Genomic DNA, 15583 nt, shown 5'->3' on the forward strand with positions numbered 1-15583 from the left:
GGGGTTCACACCCACAAACTGCTGCTACTTAAGCTCCTTAATGGCCATGATCCAGAGACACACAAAGGAATCCCCAAATCGAGCTGCTCTCTGCAGATTTCTCCAGACCCTAATTGTCTGGAATTTTGGAGTTCCTAGAGCACACAGCTGCTCTTGCTATTCATAACAAGCAATACAAAAGAGAGTATGGGGAGATGGTCTGCCCTAGAGGCAAGGGGAGAGGCAGGTTGGGAGGTATTGGGGACCTTGGTGGTGGAAAATGTTGCACTGGTAGAGGGTTGGGTGATCGATCATTGTATGACTGAAACTTAAGCAGGAAAACTTTGTAACTGTATCTCACAGTGATTAAAAATAATAATAATAAATACGATTAACATTCTGAATAAAAATAAAGTAATGTGGAGTTCAGGCCCAATTCAATCAGCTTAATCAATGGCTAAATAAATAACAGTATTCCTACATTAAAAAAATAAGATTTTAAGATCTGAACTGTATTTATCTGTCTTATTATGCATACAGGCATAAATACAAACATATGCATGAGGTTGAAAGCATGGAATCTATAAAGCAGCCACATCTCCTACTTCTGTTAGGCAACGTATAGTAATGGCATTTGGAAAGGTACTTCCAGGAGTAGAGTCTCCAGCCCCCGCACCTGGCTGTCCTCACCAGGGCCCCTTGGAGAGGGGTGGGTTGAGTTTCCCTCCCTGCCACGAGCAGAGCCCCAGCAGCTGAAGACCTCTGGAACCAACCACAGCCATGCTTAAGACCACTCTCCACACGTTCGGATGAGCCTCACACATGAAGGAACCGGCAGAGAAGCCCAGGCATGTGGGACCCAGAGCTAAGATCTCCAAGTTTGCTCAGATCGGGAGTGGGCCTACTCCACCCAGATCCCCCATCTTCCAGTAGCTAAACAGTTACACCCACCAACTGCCCCTGGCACCGTGTTATCCCATCAACGGCCAAGACCCAGAGACTATAAAACCCAGCTCCCAAAAGTGTGCAGCTGGACATTTTTATTATCTAGTTCTTACTCTTGGAGAACCCGGCAGGCGACTGAGAGCATCCTGCCTGCATAGCAGAGTCTGGCAAACTCCCCGTGGCGTATTTGATATGCCAAAACCTAGTAACAATGATGGGTTTCATTCCCCTGACCCTGAAAGAGCCTCGAATGTGGCACTTTCTAAAATCTCAGGGCTAGGACGAAGGGGACATTACTGGTGCCTGCTCAAGGAACTTGATGAACAACAGGATGACAGTGATACAGTGATACTTCCAGGAGAGGTATCTGTGTGATGCTGCCCAATTGCTTGACTACCTGTCCTTGACATTATTCTCTTTAAGCTTTTTAAATTTACCTTAAGAAGAGAGCTCTATACAGTAGCTGAGAGCTATTTTCAGGAAGGTACACAGGCTCAAGACACCATTAATTCTACTATTTGTGTTAAAATTGACAAAGAGTGGGTAGCAGGGATACTCCTCATTCAAGGAAAGAGCTATGCTTTTGTTCCAACAGATAAAACCCCCACCACAAAACTTTGAGTTCTATTATGTCTCATCAGGAGTCAAATTCATCCACCTGACTTGGACCTCAAACCGCCAGAGACTCCTCAAACTTCCAAACTCCAGGTCACAAGGAAATCAGGAAGAATCAGCATCAGAGGACCTGTCGGGAAAGTTCTCTAGCTCCTTTATAGGACTGCTCCGCCATTCTCAACAATTTGTTAGACTTCTAATTGAACCTGTCCAGAGACTCACTGTTGTGATCACTACTGCTGCTGTTGCAGGAACAGCTCTTCAAGCCTCATCAAGACAAACCTCATAAAGATGCATGATTTTTCAAGACATGGCAAAATGAATCTCACCACCTCTGGACAGTGCAGGCTGTCAACCATGATATTGAATGATGATTGGGCACTTTCTAATAAAAACTGCTCTGGGTTCAGTGATGGGATGAAATTTCAGTGTTTTATGTTTTGCAAACAGAAAAGGGAGAGATGTTGGATAACATTGGGTTGTCCTTGCTCCTCCCACAGGGAGCTTAGGTTTACTGAGCTACTCCCACAACAGTGTCCCTGAGGCTCACCCAATTCCTCAAGCACTAATAATCCTTTATTGCCTTTCTCTTTCCTTTATGTCACTTGCATGATTTAGCAATGCCCTTTTTGTATAGACACAGGAAGACAGTTCATGCTATGCATTTGTAACATGGGAGTTAATTGACTCCTAAATAATATTTACTCCTGGACATCCATATTTACTTGACATAATTAAATTTCCCTTAATTACTAGCACTCAAAAGTAGGGTTCCAACAAAGAGACTGGATGGGCCTAGAGCAAGCTACCCTGGCATCGAAAGGGGACAAGCTGGGCACCATAAGTATAATAAGGTAAGAGCATGGTCAAGGGACAAAGTCTGTCATGACCCAAAAAGAAGTAACTGAATAAGGACCCTGCTGGTGTTAGAAAAGACCAACCAGTCCTGAGGACTGTAGTCTGGGATATATAGCCAGATGTCCCCAGGAAAAGCCAACCTTATAGCTTAACATATCTCTTACTGTGTTCATACAAAATGACTAGAAATATTATAAGAAGTAAATTTACTATGATTGTTTAAATGGATTACTAGCTGAGGAAAGGAGAAAGCAACACACCCTGGATGGAATCCTGCCCTTGATGGGATCTCCTAGTAATCTGGAGTGCTGAACCCTCATGAGGTTTTGCCCTTGAGTTAATTTCCTAGAACTTCCCCTGAAGGAGGGGCTTTACCTCTGTTGTTATGACAATGTTCAACCCCACCTATGTGTACCCCCATCCCCACCCTTCATTTCTATATAACTATGCTGTAAGGGGAGAGGGGTCAATGATGAAGATAAGGACTAGACTTTGAGGTCTACGAGGAGACTAGGATGATGGAACTATGATGACTAAGACTACAAACAAACTATGACTACGATTGTGCCATAGGAGGACAGATCAGACTACACTGAGGAGGAGAGAGAAATAAACTGACTACCAACAAGCTTAGGACCCAGGCCCTGTTTCTTCATTCCCCTGGTCCTTTGTCCATCCGTCCATCCATTCGTCCATCCGACTGTTGCTGTGGGCTTGCCAGGGGGAACGTTTCTCGGCCACTGAATGCTGGAGTCCTGCATGCCCAAGCTTTCTTCTGAAACTCATATTTATAAGAAGCTAAGTGTCTGACTATCCTTGTATCAGTCCATCACAAACCACACCTAAATGTAGCCTATCTTGGTTTATTAATAAGAAGGGAGCTCAGTGTCAAATTGTTTAATTATCTTACAGTAGACATAAGACAAAAGAGTTGAGATTTCATAATGCAGTGCTTCAAACCTGCCAGCTTCCTCCTGAAACAGAAGATCAGGCTAAAAAATAATGAACACACAGCTCCTACAACCAACATCAGCCCTGGTTTCAAAGTTCCCGTTAATTGTGATGTTCTGATGTTACCTATTTCTCTTCTTCCGGTGTTCTCGGTTAGAATTTTCTGATTCACTACCACTGCTTGTATTACAGCGTGAGCGCGACCTGGAAACATAATGAGAAGAGCAGAACAGAACTTATGCACAAACATTTTAGGGAGGTTCATATTGTTTTTTTTAGACTCAATCTTGCCGCTGAACTACTAATCCAAACTTAAACTGCCTATTATCACTCTTCCAGTCATTGCCTGCCAGTTCTGCCAGATATCTGAACAAGTATAGAAATGTGAAAGCAGATTAAGGCAAATGTCACTATGCCCTCAGCAAAAAAAAAAAAAACAATTAATAAATGCAAACACTTCCAACAGAACTCTGCCATGCACAGCTCAACGCTGCTGTAATGAACAGAGTGTGGGGGGAAGGGGATATAAATGCATACACAGTTCAGTCACATTCCACCCGGCCTCACCCTTTCCCAACTGAGTATGCATTTACTTCTCCTCTCCCCTCACAAATGTGGACTGGTCACATGACTGAGTACACCCACTCAGCAAAGCAGAAGGAATACTCTGACCGGCCACCACCTAAAGACACGAGAGCCATGTGGAGAGAGCACAGAGAGACAAGTTGTGGCACCAGTCATTCTGCCGCCATGCAAAATGTGAGGAAAATGGCCTCGTATATTCCAGCCTCAGCCACCATCCGAATGCAGCTGGAGACCAGCAAAACCAGCTCAGGAACTTCCTGTGGCAGAGAGTCACCTAAGATCTATTTATCCTTGTTGCGCAGGGCCACCAAGAAGGGTTTTCACACAAGAAGGAGAAAAAAAGAACCACTCCTAAAGATGCTACAGAATGAAATCTAGCCGAAGGCGAAATTGATACATGAAAGTTAAAATATATTTACAACATTTTAGGGTCCCTGAGCAACAGCACACAGGGTGTTTGCCTTGCATGTGGCCAACATGGGTTTGAACCCTGGCATTCCTGAGCCCCGCCAGGAGTGATTCCTGAGTGCAGGGCCAGGAGCTAAGTCCTGAGCATTGCCAGGTGTGGCTCAAAAACAAAACAAACAAAAGAGTAAAAGGTATTTACAATATTTTGAAAGTAACCACCATAAAATAAACAAAAATGTCCTTTTCTCCTATCAACTCTGAGTAGTGAAGATCTGCTAATCCTTTTGCCCTTCCCTGCTCCATCTGAGCCTTAAAAAAAATTACCTCCTCCTTTGCTTTAGATCAAAGTCTTCACCACTGTTGTGGGCTTTCCTATAGAAAATGAAAAATAAAGAGATTAAGAAAAATATGAAATTGTCAACTGGCCAAGAAAAGTACACCCAAACAATTTCACTTCAGTCACTACACATCCCCCAAGCCCCACCAGGAGTGATAACCTTCTGCACTAAAATCATCTCTCCTGTGATGGTGCCAGTGAAAGGGCCCCAAATCCCTTCTCTGTATTTCACAGGAAGCCGATCCAAAACCTATTTCCATATAAAGCCATTAAGACTGGATTCAGAAGTTTAATGTTCAAACTATTTCCAGTAATTCATTTGGGGTGGAAAAATGTAAATGCTGGCATATTTTAGTAAAAAGTCATTTTCAAATGTATTAAAATCAAAGCAACCATCTGCTCAACATACATAACTTTTATTTGGGGAATGCTCACATATTGCTCTAATGTTCATGAAAAAGTAGCAAAATCTATTAATTAATAATAGTCATATGGTGACAATTTTTTTTTCTTTTTGGATCACACCCATCAATGCTCAGGGTTTACTCCTGGCTCATGCACTCAGGAATTACTCCTGGTGGTGCTCAGGGGACCATATGGAATGCTGGAATTGAACCCGAGTTGGCCGTATGCAAGGCAAACAACCGCTGTGCTATTGATCCAGCCCTGGTGACAAATTCTTAATACATTAGTAGTTTCTCTCACCTGTCACTCCTTCTACACACACACACACACACACACACACACACACACACACGAACTTGATGCAATTCTCAGTGGGATTGCCTGTTCTAAGGGCTGTCGCCTGCTGAGGAAGAGGCAGGAAACCCTATTTAGAGGCTCTATTTAGGTGCAGCTTCATTTACCAGAGGTTTAGGTATGTCTTCTGATCCCACCTGTGGCCCAGAGTGTCACAGCCATCTCTCTGGGCCTTTGTCTGCTAATCCGGCAAGTAAGGCATGGAGAAGGCAGTCAGGCATAAGGACTCTCCATGAGCTGTCACTTCATGATCCCCCAGCACCGCCCATGGAGTCTTTAAGAAAGGCATTCCCTAGATTTCCCCGGGGTCCCATGGGAACAGCAGCTTGGGTGGGATTTACAGACAGCAGTGAAAGGGAATGGCTGTGCTCCTGGCGGCATGAGCAGTGTCCACGGCTGCTCTCCTGCAAAGTGGCATTACCTCTGGGGAGCGCTCACATGTGGGGCCTGAGGGTCCCAGCCTCACTCCTCTCCCAGGATCTCTCAGGCCGACTTGACCTTCTGTCCATCTCTCCTACTCACACTTGGGCATCAAAACTCAGCACTGACCCTCTCTGCTGGAAAGGCTCAGTGACTGAATGACACAATACTACTGTGAGGATCAGGGAAGCATAGCAAGTGATCGCTCAGAACGGGGACTCATGCCAACCAACCCATGATTCCATCTAAACTGTGAGAGTGAGAAAACTGTGAAATCTTCAAATCACTAGTGGCCATGTCTAGCTGGTCCTTCTCATTACTATCAGAGTGATAAGATATCCTTTCTTCCTAAATGATGGTTGGATGGTAAGATATCTTTTCTTCCTAAATTGGTCCGGGATGGGAGATGTGTGCTGAAAGTAGATAAAGGACAAAACATGATAACCTCATAGTATCTGCATTGCAAATCATAATGCCCCAAAGTAGAGAGAGTGTATGGGGGAAACTGTCTGCCATAGAGGCAATGGGAGGGTGGGAAAGGTGGGGGTATACTGGGGAGATTGGTGGTGTGGAATGTGCACTGGTGGAGGGATGGGTGTTTGATCATTGTGTGATTGTAACTCAGACATTAAAGCTTGTAACTATATATCACAGTGAATCGATGAAATTTTTTTAAAAGATCCTTTCTTCTTGCCCATCAAAGAATTGCGGTAAAATTGGACCTGGTTTGAATGGACTGCAAATAAGGCTGGGAAATTGCTGAAGGAGAAACAAATAGGGGCAAGGAAGTACATGTCAGGGCACAGGGAGGGAAGGGGTCTGCTTCCCAAGCCACAGAGTGAGAGGAAGAACCTGAGTGATCACTTGGACACAGCCTGAGCTTTCTGTGAACTCTGAAAGTCACTGGTAAAATGCCACTGCTGGGGTGCCCAGAGCTCCACTGCAGGCACCGGAGGAGCGCCGGACTGCTTCTGGGGGCCACTCCGTGGTATTCCTCTCTTGGACTAATTTTAATGCCCATCCATTTTTACAGAAGCATTCCAAATTTCTAGATATAAACTTTTATCTTTAAATTAAACACACAGCCAGGCAGTACAGTGGGTACGGTGTGTGCTTGCACTATCTCCTGAATTACATGATCCCAGAGTGCAGAGTCAGGGATCATTTGTGTAGCCCCCAAACAAACAAACAAACACACACAAATACAATCACACAATCTGATTTGCTGGATAAAAATTTACCAGAATTCATCTCTCTGTGCTCTGAAGGGCATTTCCTGACTAACAACATGAGTCTGAGGAACAGCAGTCTTAACCTCAATAATCTGTATGCACAAACATGATTTTGTCTTGTTAGAAATACTTTATGTATCAACTTTTCAATAATGTAAGATATACTATTATATGCTATGCATACTATACGGGTGCTAGTACATATTATATCCTAAACATATTTTTTAACATGTGAATCTCCTTTTGGACCAGACCCAGCTGTGCATGGGGTTACTCTGGTCACTGAGTGACGATTACTATGTCTATTTAGCAGAAAACAGAAATGGATGCTGTTTGAGAAAGGGTTCCCAGGGGGCTACAGGAAGTGACCCAGGCGGTCTCAGCATGTCCAGAAGGCCATTCTGGGCCTGTGTCCACACTGTCAGTCAGTCAGTCATCTGCACTCAGGAATCATACCCGGCAGTGCTTGGGGGCCATATGGGATACTGGAAGTGGAACCTGGGTTAGCCTCGTGCAAGACAGACACCCTACCCCAACATGGTCTTAATTAAAATACAAAAAACAAGTTTCTTCAATAGCTTATAAAATTATTCTTTGAAATGCTGGTTTTTAAGACAAATGCTTAGAGATCCTTTTGTTTAAATTCAACAATGCTGACAACCAGTTTCCTGTTATCTTGGGAGACCAGCAATTGCATCACCAGGAGCCAGTGCTGAAAGTGAGAGGGCAGAGACCAGGATACCACATCAGGTGGCCTCTCACCTTCTCCTGGTCGGACGTGCGGAGTCCTCACTCCCACAGGACGGGTTCCGGGGCCGTGTGGCAGGGAACTTCGGGGACCTGGTGCGGTCACTGTGGATGTTGTAGAGTCCACTGGAGAGGAAGAATAATGGTCAGCAACAGCAAGAGAGTGACTGGGGGTCCTCCCTGTCCTAGGAGCCAGGGAAGCTCCAACTACACAGCTGGTACTTCCAGGGGCTATATGATTCGCTGAGGGAAAAGTAAGAACTGGCCAATGAAATGATAAAAATCCTTATTTGTGCAGGAGCAGGTGTGTCTCCCTGGCCTTCAGCAGTCACATATGAACATAACACATGCCCCACTTACTAGACTCCGTTTGTGGGTGACAGACCACATGTGCCAGGTGCTACCTGAACTGAGGCTCTACCCGCTGCCACTGTTAGAGCTCACCTTCACATCACCCTAGTCACTGAGTGACGATTACTATGTCTATTTAGCAGAAAACAGAAATGGATGCTGTTTGAGAAAGGGTTCCCAGGGGGCTACAGGAAGTGACCCAGGCGGTCTCAGCATGTCCAGAAGGCCATTCTGGGCCTGTGTCCACACTGTCAGTCAGTCATCATTAGTCTGGATTAGGCTTGGGAGTTGTGAAGAAGAAAAAACCCCAAAACTAACTTACAAACATTGCTGGGTTTTTCTAGAATCACCAGAATCCACCAGCTAGTTTTCAGTCTAATTTCAGTTAGCGTACCAGCTAGTTTTCTGTGAAACTAGGAAATGGGAGCAGTCAGCAGTCAGCATCACTAGTCACTTAGTTCTCAGAAACATGATATTACTGTCACGCCTCACAATGACTTTCCATCCATTGTCTGATCTGAGCTAGGTTTCCCCCCATCTCCCCCACAAAGCTCCTCATGGGACATGTCCTGCTGATTCCTGCTTGAGGATTTCTGGGTCCTGCTGTTTTTGGAGCTGACTGTCAGGGCCAACACTGCATTCAGTACTTATTTACTGAGTTGCCGCTGCTAACCCCATTCCTATTTTCTCCTTCACAACAACAACCATCTCTTTACCTCTGAGGACCATTTTCTTCCCATGGTGCATGTGACTTGCTTCTTTGGCTATCAGGGCTATTTTCATTCTTTGCTTTCTTACAGCTGTAATTTTTGAAAAGTACACAAAATAAGTTAATGACAAAATTAAAGTATGCTAAATCACATATTTATTTATACAATTATTTAACAGATATTCAAAGATGTCTGGGTGTGTTTTTTTTTTAAACCCGTGATTCACTCTAAAAAGAAGATGAAGAGACTCCCTAAAAATCTATATGTATATACATTTTCTCTCTCAGGGCTGGAGGCACTTGCCTTGTGGGGCTGCAGCAACAACACAGCGGGTAGGGCGTTTGCCTTGCATGTAACCCTCCTGGATACAATGTTAGGCACCACATATGGTCCACTGGGCACTGCTGAGAATAATTCCTGAGTGCAGAGTCAGGAGTAACCCTTGAGCAATGCCAGGTATGGCCCCAAAACAAACAAAAAGAATGTAAAATAACAATAACCACCAAAGCATTTATTTGTCTTGCACATGGCCTGTTATCATGCATGGTTCCATGAGCACTGCCAAGAGTGATCCCTAAGCAAAGAATTAGGAGAAAGACCTAGGGAAGAACTACATTTCCTCCCCTCTAGTTATCCAGCTCTAAGCCAGGAGAATCTGTGATCAGCTATTAAGAAACTTTCCAAGAGTCCACGTAGGACAGGAAGGATAACTGAGTCAGATAAGGCAGGGAGCCCGATTGTTAGGACACAGCTGGCCCTCTCCCTGCAGCCCAGGTTGAAGCCCCTGATCCTCAGCTCAAGGATGCTTCCGGCTACCCAAACTGACCTGAGCCCCTCCCTTGGCTTCCGCGAAGTGGAGCTCACCCTTCCAAGTCAGAATGACTTTCCAATGCTATTTCCTGACCTAGTATCATCTTTCTGCCCTAAGAAGGTAAATATAACTCAGTTGCCATTTGATCCCCAAATATTACTTTATAAACACATGAGAAACACAGAGGAAGAAGCCTTTAGCCACCGTGAGGGACAGGAGCTGTGATATCCACGCCCCCCCCCCCAATTCCCCAGGCATTTCAGTTTTAAGAAATGAGGATATCATGTCACCTGTATCCCACTTCGAACCCAGAACCTTTTCTGCTACTGTTGGGGATCATGGGTGGGGGCCCACCACTGTGGTGCTCATGGCCCAGGGACCGTCCCTGGCAGTGCTGCAAAGGGGATGTGCCCTGCAGCTCTGCCATTCCCATGCAGCCACCCCCAGACCCTTCAGCTACAAACCCACGCCCCCTCAGCCACACCCAGGCCCTCTCAGCCACACCTAGCCCCCCTCAGTCACATACCCAGTCACCAAAGCAAGAATTTTTGATGAATTCTCTACATAACTATCCTGCAGCAAGACTCTCCAAAATACCCAACAAACAAAACAGAGCAGGGAAAAAAAAGACAAGAACATTTAAACAAATAAACTTGTACCTTTACTACATATCCATAAGCAAAAATGGGATATATTTAACTAAAGAACATAACTCATCACAGCAGTAATAGGTAGGCTTTTATATAAATAATATATTACTTTTATTAAAAAGGCATTGAAGATTAAATACCCAAGTAAAATCTTACTTTAGGAATAAAGGAAAGTCATAGAGCCAAAGATGGGAGGGCCTTGCCGTGCAAGTGGCATACTCAGAGTCGATCCTTGTCATCAAATGTGGTCCTGACCTACCAGGAGCGAGGCCTGAGCACAACACTGTGAGTCAGCTCTGAGCACTGCCAAGGATGGCCCCAAAAGAAAAACAAAACAAAACAAAAAGCAATAACATGGTAGATATTTAAGAGAGCAGTAGAAAGTGTGGACAGACACACTTGTGTGCTATGTTTTAAAATATCAGAGAAAATTCAAGAAAAGGGGGTTGAGGAAGCCAACAGAGAAATGACAGGGCATTAGAGTATTTAAAAGTCAAAAGATAATGACATTTAGGGCAGTAAATTACTTGATTTGCTCCTTAACCTATTTCTCAGGGGAGAACCAATGGCCCTTAGGGAAGTTTGCTTAGGCATGAGTGAGGCTGCACAGAGCTGAGAGTAGGTGTGTGCCCTAAGCGGGCCTGGCAGTAGGCTTCATGAGGACCAATGCTGTCCTGCCCGACTCACCGAGAGCCCCCGGAGTGCAGACAGGCTGACCGCTGCTCTCCTGCCCGGCTCACGAGAGACCCTCGCAGTGCAGTCAGGCTGACCACAGCTACTACCGAGGCTGGCAGGGAAACTCAGTAAACACAAGTCTATGCACAAGACAAAAACACATCACTTTAGAAGGATCCATAAAGGGAGGGTCCAGGCCCTCCAAAAGAAAGAAGGGGAAAGAAACATGACAATTCTGAGACAGCTTAGGTTCATCTGTTCAGAAATTATAAGCAACATTTATCCAAGTAGCCACAGTCCAGCTGAATGAAGACACATTATTTGCTTAATAAAAGCTGAAATAAAGGGAGCAGGAAAGTCTCCACAGTCACATTTCTGAGTCCATGATGTGCTTGGAGCAATGTCCACAGGGAAAAGTGAGAGCATGAAAGCCACTCACTGTGTTTAAAATGCTGAGCGGATTAGAGACAGAAAAAAATGACGGCACACAGACTCTTCAGAGAGAACAGGGCTGATCTTTCAAGAAAGAGTCCATAGAACCATCAAGAGGAGGTCCTTCCCTGGAGCGCTGTGTGGCTGACAGCCCTTCACACAAAACACAATCTCTGACTAATGGAGCCAAGAGCCTCTAAATGCCAGCAGCTCTCTGGAGGGTCACAGATCAGTGCCCTGCTGTAATGAACACAGCACACTGGACATGAACCTCAACCGTGCTGCTGCCCAGTATCTCAGTCACTGCCGCCTCCAGGCTGGGGAATGAGGGTGCTGCTCTGAGAACACAGACAGGGGGATCTGGGCACCCCAGCCCGGGGCAGGGGCACAAGCACCCACCTCCCACCAGGCACAGGCACTCTCTCTGTCTCTCTCTCTCTGACTCTCTCTCTCTCTCTCTGACTCACTGTCTCTCCTTCCTTCCTTCCTTCCTTCCTTTCTTTCTTTCTTTCTTTCTTTCTTTCTTTCTTTCTTGCACAGGCATTTTTTATAGCAATTGTTAATTTTATTATTTATTCATTTATTTTTTAGATTTTTATTAGTGAAACACCATGAGGTACAGTTGCAGATTTACAAAGTTTTGTGCTTGGGTTTCAGTTATACAATGATCAAATACCCATACCCCCACCAGTGTCCATTCTTCACCACCACTGATCCCAGTATCCCTCCCACCTCTCATTCCCCCCCATCCCACCCTGCCTCTGTGGCAGGGCATTCCCCTTTGTTCTCTGTCTCCTTTTGGGTACTGTGGTTTCAAAAGAGGCACTGAGTGGCAATCATGTTCGGTCTAAAGTCTATTCTCAGCACACATCTCCCATCCTGGAAGGATCCTCCCAACACCCTTTATTTGGTCCTCCCTTCTCTATCTGAGCTGGCTTTTCCCCTAGAGATCTGAGCTGGCTTTTCCCCTTATCATCTGAGCTGCCTTTTCCCCTAGCGTGCACAGACATTTTTATGCAGACTTTGGCTTACAGACTATTTTCATCAAATTGTCAAAGTGAACATAACTACTGACAAGGAAACAGCAGACCAGTTGGAAGCATGTTTTTTGAGTAAACTCACCATTTTATTGGTGAAGGTGCGATAATTTTAGTTGCTCCTTCATTTTCTCCATTTTCCATGTTTGCAGATACCCGACTGATGCTGTTTGACCCTAGCAGCAAAGGAGAGATGAAAAGATGGTAACAAGGAGAAAGTGATCAAGAAACACCAAAAAAAGCAAAAAATTCATTTTAGAGTGCAATTTGGGATATAATAATTATATCAATAACTTATAATTTAAAAGTTAGTAGAATAATCTATCTGATGCATTGTTTTATGAGTATTAAACCCTCAACATAACAAAAGCCTTGGGCATCTTGACTTCAAGAAATGGAGTCTTTCCTTAAGCCCCTAAACTTTAACAGTCTCTCCATCCTGCAGTGTCTGACTCCCACTATTAAGGCAAGATTATAAAATACAGAACATTATAGCTAAGAATATAGATGTGAAGATGCAAATCAGCTCTTCACAACAACTAAATAATAACTGTTGGCAGCCCTAACGGCCCTCATTCTAATCAAGCCAGGTTTTACATATGTATTTCAAACACAAAATAATATCTGAATTCATGATGCAAATGGCAATCGAAAAATAATAACGGACTTTATCTATATAACTCCAAAATAAATTCCAAAACAATTTTAATGTGTTTTTAAAAAGATGACCAGGACAGGGCATGGTCCTCGGTGCTTCAGGGGCGTTTGTGGAGGTGCTCAGGGGACGGCACACAGTCCAAGGGCTAGGCCCAGCCGCCTGCACCCACAGCAGTGCTGTACCTGCTGCATGAGCCCTCTGTTTCCTTTCATGTGTTTTTTTTGTATTTTTTAAATGAAAACGTCTCCTGAAAGTGTAAAATTCATCCTTTTGAATTTGAATTTTAATTTTAATTAAAATTCATCCTGTTGAGATCCGTAGGCGTGTGAGATCGGCCAGCAGAGGGCGCACCCAGAAGGCCAACTGCGGAAAGGCTGATCCCACAAAGGGGAGTGTGGGTGCATCCAGCACGCCCCCAGGGGCGGCCACGGGAACGGAGTTAAGAATCTGCCTGAGGACCAGGCACCTCCTCCTGGAAGGTGGGGGTCATAGCAGACGGGGACCTGCCGTGTGTGAGCCTTCGGAGTACAGCGTAGCCAGCAGGAGCCCCTGCAGCAGCCTATGAACCAGAGCTCAGGCTCAGTGAGCTCCTCACTACGATCTACTGTGCAATTCTCAAACGACTGCAATTATTCCCTATGCGAAGACTGGGAAAGAGTCTTTTGCAGAGCCCTGCAGCTCAGGAGTGGCGGGTGGGGCAGCTGAGAAAGACAGTCTTCAGACAAGACACAGCCCCAGGGACTGCTCCAGCACTGTGCGGTTCTGAAAGAAAGCATGGGACTTGAGCAGGACGAACGAAGGCGGGGAACGGGACTAAGAAAGAGGAACTGGGCCCCAGGCTGCTTAGTAGTTTGTTTCTCTCTCCTCCCCAACAAAATTCAATCTCTGCCCTTAGGGCATAGTAGTTTCTCCTCCTTTCTCCCCAGCGAAGTTTGACCTCTTCCCTTGCAGTATAATAATCTCTCCTCTTTCCCCCACCAGTGGTCATAGTCCGTAGTCGTAGTTATCATAGTCCTGATCTGTAGTCATCACTGTTGTCATAGTACCCCCTTACAGGAAGTAATACAGCAATCATGAAGGGTGGGGCACACTAGGTGGGGTTGAACATTGTCATAACAACAAACAGAGGTAAAGCTACTCCTTCAGGGGAAGTTCTAGGAGATTAAATCAAGGACAAAATCTCATCTGAGGTTTCAGCACTTTAGATTACCAGAAGATCCATTCAAGGGCTGGATTCCATCCAGGGTGTATTACTTTCTCCTTTCCTCAGTTAGTAATCCATTTAAACAATCATAGTAAATTTACTTCTTATAATATTTCTAGTCATTTTATATGGACACAGTAAGAGATATAGTAAGCTAAGAGGTTGGCTCTTCCTGGGGACATCTCGCTATATATCCCAGACCATAGTTCTCAGACCAGGTTAGTCTGGTTAGTTTTTCCTAACCCCAGCAGGGTTCTAATTCAGTTGCTTCTTTTTGGATCATGACAGTTTGTCCCATGACCATGCTCTTAACTTATACTAAGGTGCTTAGCTTGTTCTCTTTCGATGCCAGGGTAGCTCACAGCTTGTCCTGGGTCCATCCTGGTCCCTCGCTGGGACCCTCCTTTTGGGGATGTTAGGAAGTAAGGGCAAACTGAGGCTTAAGTCAAGTAAATATGGATGTCCAGGAGTAATTATTATTTTTGGGTAAATTAACTCCCATGTTACAAAGCATAGCATGAACTGTTTTCCTGTGTCTATACAAAAGGACACTGCTAAATAAGCCATGAAAATGAGGAAGGACAAAAGGACAAGGAAATTTCCATAAAGGAAAGAGAAAAGCAATATAAGATTATTAGTGCCTGATGGAATTGGGTGTGCTTCAGGAGCACTATTGTGGGAGTAACTCAATGAACCTAAGCTCCCTATAGGAAAAGCAAGGACAAACTAATGTTATCCAACAAGCACCATCCCCTGATGACCACACAGCCCCAGGGACCTCACCAGCTCCACCCCCTGATGCTCACACAGCACCATGATTTGCACCAGCCCCATCTCCCATGGGCCCTCAAACAATTCCTATAAGGAGATAAGCGAGAAAGGTATCTAATCATAAGAGAACTCTCTCTCTCTCTCTCTCTCTCTCTCTCTCTCTCTCTCTCTCTCTCTCTCTGGCAACAGAGAGGCAGGTCAAGAGAAAACACTTGAGTATCCCAAAAGCTGGCATGTGTGGTGACTCCCTGGGAAAGATGAGGGCACCCAGTAGACAGAGAAAGCAAGCAGCAATCTGACATGTGTTCCATGTGTGGCTTGTGTTCCTACTTTGGAACCCAGACTTGGAAAGGTGAGCCTAAAGACACATACATGGCATCACAGATCCCCATGCATCCCCTATTCTCCCTGGTCCCCACGCGTCCGCTGCTTGCTGACTGTCCACTGC

At 45.0% G+C, this 15583-nt stretch overlaps 1 protein-coding gene across 1 annotated transcript in view; it reads right to left on the reverse strand.

The window, feature by feature from the left end:
- EPB41L4A (erythrocyte membrane protein band 4.1 like 4A) overlaps nucleotides 1-15583 on the reverse strand; it is a 283211-nt gene that overhangs the window by 42641 nt on the left and 224987 nt on the right. The window contains exons 13-17 of the mRNA XM_056139099.1: nucleotides 12588-12668; nucleotides 8904-8987; nucleotides 7852-7962; nucleotides 4666-4713; nucleotides 3475-3552 (exon numbers count right to left, since the gene is read on the reverse strand). Of these exons, the coding sequence (XP_055995074.1) occupies nucleotides 3475-3552; nucleotides 4666-4713; nucleotides 7852-7962; nucleotides 8904-8987; nucleotides 12588-12668 (402 nt within the window). The remainder of the gene's footprint in view (nucleotides 1-3474; nucleotides 3553-4665; nucleotides 4714-7851; nucleotides 7963-8903; nucleotides 8988-12587; nucleotides 12669-15583) is intronic.

Source organism: Sorex fumeus, unplaced genomic scaffold (assembly GCF_029834395.1).
Source record: "Sorex fumeus unplaced genomic scaffold, SorFum_2.1 ptg000131l, whole genome shotgun sequence".
NCBI lineage: Eukaryota > Metazoa > Chordata > Mammalia > Eulipotyphla > Soricidae > Sorex > Sorex fumeus.